The 15,194-nt window shown below is 46.7% G+C and overlaps 1 protein-coding gene across 1 annotated transcript in view; it reads left to right on the top strand.

Annotated features, from left to right (window-relative positions):
• DENND1A (DENN domain containing 1A) overlaps positions 1 to 15,194 on the top strand; it is a 494,905-nt gene that overhangs the window by 431,124 nt on the left and 48,587 nt on the right. Inside the window, exons 16-19 of the mRNA XM_080819425.1 lie at positions 790 to 830; positions 3,097 to 3,168; positions 4,431 to 4,487; positions 12,676 to 12,807. Of these exons, the coding sequence (XP_080675551.1) occupies positions 790 to 830; positions 3,097 to 3,168; positions 4,431 to 4,487; positions 12,676 to 12,807 (302 nt within the window). The remainder of the gene's footprint in view (positions 1 to 789; positions 831 to 3,096; positions 3,169 to 4,430; positions 4,488 to 12,675; positions 12,808 to 15,194) is intronic.

The following is a 15,194-nucleotide window of genomic DNA, read 5'->3' as shown; positions in this document are numbered from 1 at the left end:
TTCACAGAGACGCAGCGCGCTCGGAGTGGAACATGGGTTCCGAAGAGAAGATGAGCTTTATGTGCTGTTAAACTAAGTCAGGCCATTCGGAGCTTCTAGAAAAGCTGTCCAGTGATAAGACCTTCTTACCCCACCGGATAAAATGAGCAAGTTCCCCAACAATGCCTCCCTTTTTCTCTCCCTGTCACTACTCAAGTGTCTTGGGGCTGAGCATGTGTCCCGCAGTGTGGGGACATGCAGCCATCTGGTTCCTGCCCTGGGGTGGCTCGCAGAACTTCAGAGAATATGGGCTTTGGAGTGGGGGTTACCACTTTAGAGGACTGTTCAGAGGAAGGGGTGGGAGAAACTTACAGAGGAAATGACGTTGGAGCCTTTGGTTGAGCATCCTGAGCAGAGAGAGTTGGGAATGGTGGCCAGCAAGGGGAACAGTGTGAGAGAATGGGGGGGGGGGGGGATGGGCGGACAGGATGGAAAGGCCGAGAGAGGGTGGGACCTAGACAAGACTGGAGAAGAGAATCAGGCATGCTCAGGAGTCTGGCCCCACCTCTGTCCAGTGGGCAGTGAGGAAGGAGGAATTAGGTTGCGACTCGGGCCACTGAGAGGATCAGATCACTGTTTTGGAAAGAAAACCTGTGGCAGCAACTCAACACGCCCTCCTATAGGGAGCGGAGCATGGGAGCCTCCATGTGATTCTCCAGATGTCGAACTTTCCAAATCCTGCTTGCTAAGCAATTCGAGGAACTCCTGAAAGCATATGCTTTAACCACTTCTCTAACTCCTCTTTCCCAGGCAGCGATAAACTCTACCATCAGTGGCTCTCCACAGTCCGGGTAAGTGTGCAGACCCATAGAGCCCCAGGGCCCCTCCTGAGCCTCCTGGCAGTCCCCCGCTTCCCCTGCCCCACGCACCCCACCCCCTTCCGCAAAGTGGTCATTCAGCCCGGGGCCCTCCATTCTTTCAGCCAGAGATGCTTCTGCTTGCAAAGCCAGGCCGTCTAGTGCCAGGTGCAGGCTTGCACAGTGAGGCTATCCAGAGCATCCTTAGGTGAGGGCAAGGAGAGCCAGGAGAAGCATCCTCGTCTCAGGAAGCTGGCCGGGGCGTGTTGAGTGGATGTTGCTGTCCTAGAGCATTTCTGGGAGTCTCCTTTGAGACCAGTGCAATTGGGAAATTTTCATGGCAAAACCAAAAATGTGTACCTCTTGCTGCTCTGTGGTGTTTTTCACACCTAAGGCTCCTAGGAAGATGGAGAACACATCACTGAGTTTTTCACCCCCTCGCTATTGTTACAAACGATGTCTTGTTGTGTGTTGGAAGCTAGGTGCTTAGGTCTTCAGAAGCCAGTAAAGCCTCTGTTTGGGTTTATCAGTGTGTATGTACTGGGGGGCTCCTGTGGACCTGGCGCCATACTGGGGATACAGTTGAGAGCAGGAGGACACCATCCCTGCCCTGGGGGCGTTCCCTGTCTTCTTGGGGTTGCACGTGTAAACAGGCAACCCCAGCATAATGTGAGAAGTGTTCTCTCCTGCTTGCGGGCTGAGCACACCACTGCCACGGCAGGTCCCTTGGAAGTGGTTGCCGTTGGCCGAGAGTAAGCAATTCCTCAATGAAAGACCTCTTTTGTTCTTCTTGGATGGCCAAACACTGCACTTGGCAAATCGTAGACAAGCAATAAGGACTTGTTGATTGATTGATAAAAGGAGTTTTAATATTCCAAAGGACCATTGAAATAAGATACTGAGTAATTTTGGAAAGCAGTATGGAATAAATGAGTGGGTAAAAATTTCATATTGTCCTACAACATAGAATGCTTTCTAGGTCAATCTGCAGTGTTTTTAATTAAAGCTCAAAATTTCTAATAATGGGCTGGAACCAAAAATCGTGCTAGGAGTTAATCCCCATAATTACATTACTGTGTTTTATTCATTTATATACCCACTTGATCCAGTCTGTCTCTCTGTTCAAATCAGTGAGAGTTGTCTTTCCAAACCGCCACAAATCTGATTATTGATGCATCTGATTAAAAGTCCTCCGGAATATAGACTCCGTATCCTGGGCCCTCGAGAGCTGGCTCTGCCTGCCATCCTCCCCATGATACACCGACCACTAGCCAGGAACACCAGGGCTTTCCAGCGTCTGCACTTGTTTCCTGTGCAGTCCTCGCTCCCTAGAATGTCCTTACCTTTCCTGTCCCCCACATGAACTCCTCGTCCTTCACGGACCAGGCCAGATGTTTCATCCTCTAATACCTTCTCTGACTGTGCAAAGTGGGAGCTGTGTCCACGCACCTTGTGCACACAGTCAGGGCAACTGGCCCGACCTTCGGCTGCAGCTGTTTCCCCTGGGGCGTCGTCCCCCCCCCCCCCGCCCCAGACTGGAGGTCCTCGAGGGTAAAGGCCAGCCTCCCTGTGACTCAGTACCCTCTGAGGCTAACACAGGGTGTCTCCGCAGTGAGCCCTCAACGAATTATCTAGAGCCTGTGCACCCTTCATGTCCATTCGTTGCCTCCTTTGTGTCCTGGGAAGACCAGCCTCCCCTCCCCTTCTCCTCTGTTCTCCCAAAGAAACTGAACCAAGAAATTGGTATGTTGGATTTGTACGAAAGCCATGATTCACGTTGATGGCTACTCATTCTTTCCTTCCCTCAAGATATCAATGTTAAGGAAGGCAGTCTACCAGAGTGATTAAAAATAACAACACAGAAAACCAAGGTGAGGAAAGGAAGGCCCGTGACGGAGGGTAGCCAAATAAACTAGAACTTCTTCAGAAGCCGTAGATGACTGTGGGGAAACCTTGCCTCAGAGAGCTTGCAAAGAGCTTTTCTTCCAGCCAGCGGACAGGTGCCAAGTGCAACACTGAGTCCCCCTGCAGCCAGTTACCGCCATCCGCATCCTCTCCTGGCTCTCCCAGTCCCCACCCATAGCGCTTCTGCCGCCGCCATAACTAATTGCCCGGCACTGGTTACCATCCAGGCCTGTTTCTCTAATTAAATTACACGCTCTTGGAATGTTGCTTAACTTGTTCAGAGAGAAGAGGTTTTTTGTTGGTGTTGGCCCACTCTGTCTTGAGTCCCAGTCGCTAATTGACGTTTCTATTACAGAAAGGAAGCGGAGCAATTCTGAATACTGTGAAAACGAAAGCGAACCCGGCCATGAAGACGGTCTATAAATTTGTGAGTACTGGTCTCGGTCCCAGGACCCCGACAGATGGGTCCCTCGGCATGAGGAAGCTCTCCAGCCTACCTGACCCTGTACCGCAGAAAGGATTCAGGGGCCGCTGTGCGGTTTCCCAGAGCTTCCAAGGCTCTTAGAATTACGTAGTGTTGATTACCTGGTGACCAGGTCAGTGACGTTTTTTGTGTTAAACGGTTTCCACTCCCAGTTGCTGCAATCAAGAAATGGGAAGTCACTGGTTTTAGCTTTTAGTAGAGTGCAGACCCGGGGGTTCGGATGCTGGCTCCTCCACGCGTGTGTCCCTGAGACCCGCAGGCGTGGCCGACCGGGCGTTCTGGTAAAACCTTTCCTACGGGGATCCCCACCGTCCCGTCCGAACGAAGCTGCTCCTTTGCCAGTTACTGAAGAGCGTTCATGGTGGGACACACTCCCTGACCGTTGTCCCCAATTCCTTCCTCGTCTCTCTCACCACTGCCCTGTAGGATGTGCATTGTTTGTGAGACTCATGCCCACAGCAGAGAGAAAATAGGAGAACACGTCAGCTCCCGATCTGATGTTCCATCCCTTACAAGCCTCAAGTATTTTTTTTTTTTTCTCATGGTTTCTCTTGCTTGCTAAATTGACTGTGAGCCACTTCACTGGGGTGGTTTTGTTTTATTTCCATTTTTAATTTTGTTAGTCCTTTCTGTGCTTAAATTGTAGTTATTTTAACCAGGCGGGTGGCTGCCAACAGAACCACACAGGTCTAAAATGACAGAAAATAAAAGCCAGGGTGTGTGCCGAAATGAGATTGAAAGAAATGGCACCGGGGGAACCCAGTGATGTGTCTGCTCAGGCCAGTCAGCCCAGGCAGAAAATTGGTCCTGAGGCCCCGGCCCGGTGAAATGTAATAGATATTCAGATTCTTAAAGCTGCTGTTTCATCTACACTTGCTGGGAGCTGTCACCAGGCTGCTAAGATAAATAATTATAGAGAGCAGAAGAAGGCCTTCGGAAGGAGGGAGGGGAAAAAAAAAACTCAGTGCCATCAAAATGCAGCAAATAAAATCTCTGTCGCCTCTTTAAGGTTTTTTGTTTTTTTTTTTTTAACCTCTTAACATTGTATTTGTTTTCGTAGCTATTATGTTTTCGACTTGATGATCCCATTTTTTTCCTTCTTTTTTCTAGTAATCAGAGAAGGTGATTCGAGACGGATTGAAATCAAGCATAGTCCCTGCTGGAAACAGAGAGGGAATCTTAACTTAAATTAATTTTTCATGCAGGCAAAAGATCATGCAAAAATGGGAATAAAAGAGGTGAAAAACCGCTTGAAGCAAAAGGTACTTGAAGTTCTTATTCAAAATGTATAAGCACCGTGTATGAAATGCGTGGCCACAAAAAAGTATGATGTGATCAATAGAGGGCTGTTTGACACAGTGTTGTTAGCACACTTCAAAATGCATTACCAGCTGTCCGGGAGTTTTCACACTGTTATAAATATTCACAGACAAAAAACTGTCTTCAAATAACATTAAGCCTGGCTTAAACCCACAAAGGCAAGCAAGTTCAGAGTTAAGCACCGTCAGTCTGCCCCCTGCCCACCCCACCGGGCCCGAGGCTCACAGGGCTCTCTGGAAATTGGCTCGGCCTCCCCATCCGGGCCAGTCTGCTTCCCACCACTGACCTCTGCCCTGGGACGGCCGGTCACCAAAACCAAGAAGCATCTCCGGGGAGATGACCTCCGTAGTTTGGGCATGCACATGGCCACCACACAGACAGAGGACACACAAAGGGGTGGGTTTCAGGAGGACGCTGCAGGCTGTCCTCACAGTGCTGGCCTGACCAAGAGGAACCCAGCGGCTCTGGTCTGAGACTCTTGGGCAATAGGGCGAGGACTCTGATTTGTCTTCTTGGACCATCAGTAAAATGGTATGGAATCCTACAGGCTCCGTGCTGGCCAGGAGCCCCCTGCCTGGTTGTCTGGCCTTGTACAGGGAGGTTAACACAGCAGAGGGCATTTTTATATGATAATGGATGTCGTCCTGATCACAGTTGCCACCCTTCGATAACCCCTGACTGAGAATGGTCCAGGCCTGGAGCTGTCACACTGAAGCCTTAGAACGACCCTGGGCGGTTATGATTCCCATTTCCCATGTAGAGAGCCTAGGCTGTGGTGCAGAGGTGAAGAAACTTGCCCAAGGTCACACTGCTGGGGACTGTAGAGCCTAGATCAGGTTCCAGACCCCTCCATTTCCAGTGTCCGTGCCCTTACCATGACAGCCTTTCATATGGCCCTCCAGAAACAAGTGTTTGCTTTCCAAAAGATGGTTGGGAGCGTGTACTTCATTATCCCACACCCCCCAGATGTGCAACTCTAACAAGGGCCTTTGTCTGTCTGGGCAGTGTTTTTTTTAAAAATTGAAAGCAGTTTTAATTTTATGAAGTCAGAACGGACCTCTAATTAACTTGAAACGGTCCAAGGAATTGATTCCTTTCTTTTAATTGCAAAATAATTTGTTCCGACTAAGCATTTAAATTCCGAGCTTCAGCTGAGAGTGAGTTTTTAACAGCTGAGATTCCAGTCCCCAAATAAAAATCCTGTCCTGGACATCCAGGTAGACCTTAACTGTGGTCAGTTGTGCCCTGCCAGCAGCTGGCAGGTGGAATTCTTTCCTTGGATATTAAGGCTGATCCATACTTTTTTTTTTTAATCTCCTATCCCAGTCTCATGGAAGCGAGTTGAATAAAATATAGAGTGGCAGGGAGAGGGTAGTTCTCACACCAAACTTTCAAACCTCCTTGACGACCTGATCGTAGGCTCAGCTGGTGTTAGAACAGTCCTTGAACTAAGTAGAGGAAGGGGTCCCTCCTCAGGCTGAGGACAGATGCTTTCCATTGGTTGGATCTGCTCTCGGCACGCCATCACCTCCCTCCCGGTACGTGGGAGCCTTGGGCCTGACGAAAATCCCCTCTTTCTGATACGTAACATTTCTGCAGATAACCAGCGAAGCCCCCATTTTTTGATGTTGTCGTTCAAAGGTTCACTTAAACAATCTAGATCACCCTCTTTCCACGCCACCTCCCCTTCCTTTCCTTGATAGTATCTGAAGCAGGTTTTTTTCCCCCTCCCCTTCTCATCTTCCCCCTGCCAGTCTTTTCAAGAATAGCTTCAGGAGGTAACGTTCTATAGAAAGTGTCAGTACATTTCAGGTGACACGAATGGTGAAGGCATTTTATAGAAATGTGGCTTGTCACCATCGGACTGTTGACAGATCTATTAGTGCACCTTTTTCAATTTTCACTTTTCCCCCCTTCGGTCTTACAGATTTCTACAGACTTGATATTTTGCAGTTGTTCTTGGAAGAGCGATTTTGTAATTGAAACTCTAGCATTGTTCAGTGCAGACAGGACTTGGTCTTCAGCCGTGCTCTCCTGCTCCCTTTCTTGAGCTAATTTAGGATTTGGCTCCATCTGACCTCTCTCACTGCAGTAGAAAATATTTCCTTGGCTTTTTTGTTCCCCTCCCCTCTGCCCCCTCCCCTTCGCATGGCAACATATCCGTGTGGCTCCCCAGATGTGTCTAATACAGACATCTCAAGTTTGGTTTCTGCTATGAAATCGAGGCAGTTCCCAACAAAGATCCAATTTTCAAATGTACTGGGTTGCCACCTGGCCTCCTCTACCTCCGCATAGTGATGGTGACCTCGCAGATATAATCAAGAACCCAGTCTTGCCCTCTGCGCTCTCGCCTTGGGTTTGAATTGCAAATAGAAAATGTGGGGCCGACCTGCGGAGAGGTCACCACGGTGTGTGGAGGGTCCATCTCTAATATGACTGAGCAGGGCCCCTTTTCCATCCCTTGTTCATTTGTGCTGCAGATTTTCAAAGCATCTGAGAGAGGAGCTTTCAGGGTATCCGTGTGACCATTGGCAAATAATTGTTAATAGATACTATAGTGTGGCTTTATTCCGTACCGGCTCTGCTTCAGCCCAACAACAAAAAAAGAAGGATGGATAGCATATTTCTCTGGATAAATGCAGCAAGGTGGTCAAGTTCTTCTGTAGCTTGGCCTCCTTTGAAGTCTGACTTGCTCAAAATTAGGAAGAAGAAGAAGCGGCCAAGAAGCTACCCAGCTGCCGCTTTCTAAAGGGAGGACGGGGCGCTCTCCTCCAGAGCGTCCCCCCGCCGGACCTGGCGTGTGGGAGGATGCCACGTGCCTGGGCTCCTGGCTGGCAAAGAGACTTGCCTTCTCTGGCCGTGCCGCGCAGGGCTGGCATCAGAGTGGCCTGTCTGAAAGACAGTGGCCGCACACGTGCTTCATTTTTACGTCCATTGGGAAACCCCTGGAAGATGATCTTTTTTCCTCCAGTATCAGACTGAGTCACATGGGCCCATTTCACAGCCCTTTTGAAAGTTCCTAAATCTTTGCTCCCGGAAAGCTAAGTCGAGCCTGTCAATGTGAAAGTTTGTGATGGAGAGGAGCAAATTCACAGTTAGGTCAGCGTAGCCTTGAGTCTCTGAACACACATTTCCTAGTGTACTGAAGGGAGTGGGGCAGGGAGATCTAGGTAGACTCTCGTAGAACAGGCATTTTCACACCTTACCCTGCAACTGTCAGCTCCCTATCTCCAGCACATTAAAATACACTACAGCCTCAATCACAGAAATTCCAACTCTGGATATTGTTTTGATATCAATATTCATATTTTAATTTGCATTCGCTGTGGTGTGAAGTAGACTGCGAGAGAAGGGCACTGTATGAATCTGAAAACGGAGACCAGCAGCCCGAGTCAGAGGTGTGAGGGGATCTGCCTCACGCACCCCCGCCCCGGGGCCTTTGAACCCCCAGCACAGCGGTGTGTGTTTGGGCTTCTGAGGTACCTAATCGGGTTTAGTGGGGGTTGCGTAGGATAGTAACTCTGTGAACTTGAGTAAGTTAGTAGACCTCTCCCGACCTGGTTTTTTCTCTCATGTAACTAGGGGAAGGATCGACTTTTACTGGGTTGTTATAAGGATTAGAAAAGGTAATCGCTTTCAGCAGCAGCAACACTTAGGAGCCACTCATGAAACAGGAATCTCCATCTTGTTCATTTCCTCTTATCCCACATCCAGAGCAGCCGATCTGTCCAGACCCCCAGGTGTGCACACCCTGAGGGACGGCTGGCAGGGGATCCCCTCCCTTTTGGTCACGCACTTGGCCACCAGAGCAGTTTTTCTAGAACACAGCACTGAGTCCCTCTCTTGATTAAAACCTTTCAGACCTTCCTCCACCTCAGCCCGGAGGACTTCTTGGATGCCCCAGCTGCTGAGCGACTTGTCTTTCCTTAACCAGGCAGTGCTCTCTCTACCCCCCCCCCAGACTCGGAAAACTCTATCCGAGTCTCTGCCTCATGAAGTCATAGCCTTGGCTCCTTCCGGGTCCGCGCCTTCCCCAGCTCCTACCCAAGGCCACTCAGCCCCCTTCCTCCCCTGACTTCTCAGAGGTACTCTCTCCAGCGACGTACTATACGCTGTCCCTGCCTCCTCCACAGGCAGGTGGAGGTTAGACACCCCCAGTCATGACTTTTGATCCCAGCAAACTCTTAGGGAAAGTGACAGGAACTGAATGAGTTTCTGACCCCTTTACTTTACCAAGAGATGAGAACTGGTTGGGCCCCAGGGCTCCTGGTAAGAGATTTGTCACCCTGTGGTGGTCCCTGACCCACAGCTCTGTCTAGTTTCTTCCTTCTGTGTGACCCTTCCAGAAGGAACAGATTTACCCCTCCTGTCAGCTTCTTGGTTTTGCATTTTCAAAATGACATTTCGAAAGTCTTTTTTTTTTTTCTGTTTACAAACAAAAAGCATGTTTATTGGAGACAGTTCAACAAATCAGACAAGCAAAAAGAAAATGATCTTGTTTTATAACCTGCATTTTCACTTACTGTATTCTGAGCATTTCCTGGACCACTGAGTGTTTCTTTTGCACGTCATTGTTTTAAGTGGCTACAGAAGATTTTATCTGATGGGCATGTATTCATTAATCAGTCCCTTTCTTGGATACTTAACTTAGGTCCAGTTTATTTTCTAGGCCAAATATTCTCGTAGTAAAACATTGCAGGAATTCTTAATTATTTCATTAGGATAAATTTCTAGGAATGTAATTAATGGGCCAAAGGGCACGCACCTCTTTTAGGATTTTGATATAAATTGCCAATTTGTATTCCCCCTAGAAGGGTATGAGGGTACCTGTTTTCCCAAACCCTTTGCTGACAGCTCCTCAGCTCATTCTGAGCCCACAGTTTCTTTAATCACAAGAATCTCTACGGTGTGTGAGATCTCTGCTAAAAGATACAGCAGAGGATGTGAGCTGGCCCTGTTTCTTTCTCGACTAGGGCTCCTCCCACTCTGCTGTCCCTGGGAGGAGGCAGTTGTCCTTCCCCAGCTACAGGAAATAGTGAAGAAGTGAATAAATTGGTAGGGCGAGCCACGGGACTTTTTAAGAAGTCTTTTGCACTCTGGGATCTTCTAACTGAAGAAAATTAATGTGCAGCACTGTTTTTTCAATGCACAAGCACATTTGTATATTGGACACATTTGCCTTCCAAATGTTCAACTCAATTTACAGAGATTGATCAGAGAGCGTATATTGTATATTCAAGACTCTGGGGCAGAGAACCCAAACCCCAAGGACCTGACGGTCTTTAGGGATAGGAAGTAAGTGCAAAGAGAGCATGAGGGGTGGCGGCCAAGGGCCAGTGTAACAGAAGGGGAAAACCTGATGGTCTGTTGAGTGCCTCCTCAACTCAGTACCTGGTATAAATGCCAGAAATCACAGAGCTCTTGGTTCCTCCACTTTCTAGCTGTGTAGCTTTGGGTGAGTTGCCCTCTTTGAGCCTTGTCTCCTCACCTATAAAAGCGATAATCCTGTTTACCTTGTGGTTGCTGGGGAAACTGAGTGTGATAGTGAAGGTAAAGGGTCTGGAAGAGTGCCTGCCGGTAGTAGGCGCTCAACACAGCCCAGGGAAGCTCTTTCTAGATGGTGCTCTTTGTCGTTTTGCAGGGGATGCAGAGCTGACGTTCGGTTTGCATAGGACCGTAACATTCTCCAAGCCCCCTCATGTTTCATCTCCCTTAATTCATTTTTTTCTTAGCTTTGACATTCACCAAGCAGGTGGTGGTCTTCCCATTGTAAAAATAAAGAAATAGGTACAAAAAAGGTTGAAAAGATCAGTTAGTGAATGGCAAAAACAAATCTAGAAAACAGTGTTTCCTTCTAAGCTTAAACTAAGACACCTTTCCCAAAACCACCACATACATTTTTTTTAAAAGAGCTATCATCTTATAGTTTTTGTTACTATCAGTATTTTCCCACCATGTACCTTTACTGCTCCGTTTCTTTATATTTTTTCAGCTAGTCACTCACACACACATGTGCAGTATTTTTCCTGAACTAAAATGGATTCTTTTCCCCTCTTTTTCATTTTTTCTTTTTCTTTTTCTTTTTCTTTTCTTTTCTTTTCTTTTTTTTTTTTAACTGCTTAGCTTTACTCAACCTTTGTGTCTGTCTTCTCAGTAACCCCACCTGGATCTAGAATGCCCCTTTTGCCCTTTGTTACTTTCTGGCACAGATGGAGCCCCTCCCCTTCTTTGTTCCACTTGACCCGAGCACCTTAGGGCAGCCCCTTTTCTAAAAGAGCCATTTCTAATTGGCTGTCGGCAGCCTCTCATCACGCAGCCTCAGCCAGGCTAAGACTTGGGGGCCACTTACCGAAGGCCCTCCCTGCGAAACCAAGAGGCCATCACCTCCCTGTGTTGTTACCAAGCGGGGCTAGAGGCGGCAGCTGGGTGTGTGGGGTTGAATGTAACAAGGTCCCTATAGTTTATTATAATAAAGTTTATACCTTATTAGTAGGTCTTCTGTTATTACCAAGTGTTGTACTTAGTACGTTATTGAGTCCTAATATTCCAGACAGACTTATATCACTCTGTTTCCTTTAGTCCTCACAGCTACCCTATCCCCATTTTACAGACGAGGAGACAGAGATTCACACGTGTTCCATGTGTTTCTTCCTTAATACATTATTACCCAGGGAGGGACCACTCTCCTCCATTTGCCACCATTCTCTTTATTTGCCTAAGTTAAAAGCAACCCATTGTCAAGTCTTTTGTGTGCAAAATTTAATGGGTACTAGAGTCCCGTGTCTTGTTGACCAAAATATGTCTTTGTTTGTGCAATGAAAAGAATTGGAATGTTTATTTATTATCTCATTCTGACTGGGAGTATTTTTACTTGGTTAAAAAAAATAATTATTTAAATGGTTTTTATTTGTGCGTTTATTCTCTGCCTTGCTCCAACGAAGAGCTAGGCAACTTTCACAACTTGGGGAAAACGTGTGATCCGTACAGCATAAGTGGGCACCATCCCCATCCCAAAGAACCAAAAGAAGCATCACCTGCCTTTTGCACATTGGGGTTTTTCTTTTCTTTATACATCGACTTCATTCAACAGCAGCCCAAAATTAAATGTAAATTTCTGAACTTCAGTATATTATATTCAGTATATGTTCTCCAAGTCATAAAATCCGAACTCAGACTTGGGTCTCCTCATTCTCTGCCAGAGAGACTAACTAAGGCTAGAAAAGGCGGGGAGCACGAACAGCTCATTTTCCACAAACAGTAACGTCATCAGTAAACAAGCATGGAGGAAGTGTCCATGCTCACAAATAATCAAGTATGCAAATTAAAACAACAATGAGGTCTAATTTTGCACCTCTTAAATTAGCAATACATTTTTAAAATGATAAGGCTAACAAGTACCATGAAACTGGTGACTCATCCATTGTCAGTGGTTGGTGTAAATTGGAAAGCAATTTGGTAGAATGAATAAAAAGGCTTAAAGTGTTTATATCTTTTGACCTAGTAATTTCATTCCTAGGGATTTCTAGAAAAGAAATAATCCAAAAGAAAGAAAAACTGCGATGTTTATCACTATGGTGTTTAGGAAGGAAGGAAGAAAGAGAGGGAGGGAGGGAGGGAGGGAATAACCTAAATGTCCAATAATAGCAGAATAATTTATTAAATCATTATATATCCACTCAATGAGATATTATGCATCTATTAAAATTATCATTAAAATGACTGTAGCGCCATGGAGATGCTTATAATATAGTAGAAAAAAATAGAATGTAAAATTATGCATGAGCTGTGATTGCAAGTAATTTTTAAATGTCTGCATGTGGACAAAGTGAATATGTAAAAATGGAAATAGCTGTGTAAGGTAGTAGGTCAGAAAGATTTTCCCCCCGCCATTATGAATTATTATGTTGTCTTTGTAACTTCCTGTGTATGATTGTGGTTTCCCCTGTCCTTGAAAGTCAAAGAGCCAAAGTTACCCTTCTGCTTCCTCCATCTCCAGCAGGAGGAGAGGCTGTGAACATCCCAGAGGGAGTGTTCTGTGGCAGGCCCCTGAGCTGTGGGGTTGGAGTGGGGGCACCTGCTTGCGGCAGGTGCCTTGACCCCAGCACCAACCCCGACCGGTTCTCCCTGCAGGACATCACCGAGAATGGCTGTGTCCCCACTGCAGAAGAGCAGCTGCCGAAGACCGTGCCGTCCCCACTGGTGGAGGCCAAGGACACAAAGCTCCGAGAAGACCGGAGGCCAATCACAGTCCACTTCGGACAGGTATGTACCCTCGCCCTTGGACTGGTCTTGTTTTCGTTTTTTTTGTTCTGTTTTGTTTTGTTTTGTTTTAGCAGAAGCTGGAGTGTTGTGGGAGACAGGCTTTTCATTTCCACTCTCTTTGGCAAAACCACTCCATGGAGCTTTGCACATCTTTGAATGTTTATTTGGTACAAACGTGGTTCGAAGGGGAATTTTTCAAAAATTTTGAGGAGACAGCATGGCTCTGGTCATAAACGAGCTCAACTCTTGAATGAAGTCATTAAATGCGGCTGCCGCCTCCCCCACTCCAAGGCCCTCCGTGGAAGGCGCCTCTGTTAGCTAAGCATCTCATTAGAACACTTTAGCATCCCAGGCCCTTCTTTGCACCTTCAAATAAAAGGCAACAAGCGAAGTCTTAAAAAAAAAATCAATTAGGAGTTCTTTATTAATGTACTTCCTGAAAATCAATACTGGGAGTCGTGCTTCTCAGAGCAAACCCCCGCGCTACTCTTCGAGAGATCCAATTCTTTCACCAACTATTTTTGATGACCCGAGCATTGGAAAAATTGTCTATTTGTTTGATTTTTCTTCCCCTTTAAGTAAAACATTGCATTCTGTATGGAAACTGAATTTTTAAATCTATTTCCAAGCCGTGGTTGTGTTTTTAGCTGAAAAAGATTGTACACTGTCCCCAATTTCTCTCGAACTGACTCTCTTGATGAGCAAAAGTCATAATTATTTGGTTTGTGGAAAATGGCTGTCAGCAAGATGTGACTGTGACAAGCATTTGTAGGGTTCCTTATTTTTAAATCACTTGATTCTTGAGCCATTTATTAGATGGATCGTGATTAAAATCGTCTTTATGATTTTATCTTAAATACCGTTGCTTTTTCATCACATAAAGGATCTAAAATCATACATTTTAAATGCCCTGTTTTTAACAGACATTTATCAAGTGCCTACTGTGTACCAGCATTGAGCTGTTTAGAAATGAAGAGAATTAATGAAATGGTTGCTCTGGGTTATTACGTTAAGGGGTGAGTTTGTTGATACATAAGAATCTTCTCTGTAATCAGTGTTTTCAGGTAATGCATTGATACATCTTAAACTTGGGGAGGTTTGTCCCTCTTTTGGATTTTACACTTAAAAAGGACGTTCTAAAAATTGAAATGTAGTAGTGCGAGAAAGGAGCATTCTCGGGGCAGTGCTCCCTTGGTCCATGCTTCTCTTTCGGATGGTGTTGTGTTTCCACCCCTGAACAGCTGCCTTCTGAGGGGCTCAGGCCCTGTTGGAGAAATCTGCACCCCGGTTTCCTGGCGGAGTTTGCTGCAAGCACAGCCCCGGTTGTAACCAGCATGGCATTCCAGAGCCAGCTTCCTGCTTTCCTTTGTCCTCATTCCTGCACACACTAACCTTCCCATGAAAAGAGCCCCTCGCTGGAGTTTGAAGCCCATTACAGAGAAAGAGGGGGCGGGGGAGAGGGATTTCATGGTGTTAAACATTCCATTTTCGAAACACAAAAAAGGAGGCCCTATTTGAAATGGAGAAAAACCTTCTTTCCATTTCAGCAAGAAGTAGAGATGCTTTAATGTCATTCCCAGCTAAATGCAGAATGAGAGTGTGTGTGTGTGTGTGTGTGTGTGTGTGCGCGCGCGCGCGCGCGGGCGCATGCACACACGCGCGCGGGTGGGGGATAAACAATTAAAAAAGCCACCCCAAACTCTGTTGAAATAAGAGCTGTCTGTGCCTTCACAGGTCTGTAAACTGGAGAGGATGAAAGTGGCTTTTTCTCCCCGTTTGTCACTTCCCTCACGTGGCTGCCAGCATTATGCAAGTATACAGGAAGGCAGGAATTTTTTTTTTAATGCATGCATGCGGATTAAGGTCAAGCCCCAAGTATCAGCCATGCAGCGGGCTCTCCCTTACAGCTGCAGCCAGCAGAGCCTACCCACAGCCGCGAGATGCCTTAATTGAGACGTGCTGTCAAAGTGACAAACACATTTGCATACAGTCTACACTCTATTTATTTTCTCTGGAAAGGTCTACAGTCTGCTGTTGGTTGAACATTCTTAATCAGTTTGCTGTAAGTGAACTGCCAGCCCCGCTCACTTGTGCCGGCCGCTTCTTCATTAGGTGACAGATTAGCTGCAGGGGGGATGGGCCAGGGAAACTGCAGACCCCTTTCTTTTAACTCTTTCCGGCTGGCTTCGCCCCCATGCTCGGTTGTCCTTCGGCACTTTTCCCTGGCGCCCGCCCGGTTTGATGAGCCTGTGACCGGAACCGGCAGTGTTTCTAGAGCACCTACTACTGGCAGGGATGAGTTTTAGGGACTTCCTAGGCTCCTCAGAGAACAGTCTTTTGAGTTCCGTTTCAGGAATTTGTGCCACACCCTCCTACCATCTGTGCTA

The sequence above is a fragment of the Martes martes genome (assembly GCF_963455335.1).
Source record: "Martes martes genome assembly, chromosome: 12".
NCBI classification, from domain to species: Eukaryota; Metazoa; Chordata; class Mammalia; order Carnivora; family Mustelidae; genus Martes; species Martes martes.
This window is presented reverse-complemented; position numbering and strand designations above follow the sequence as displayed.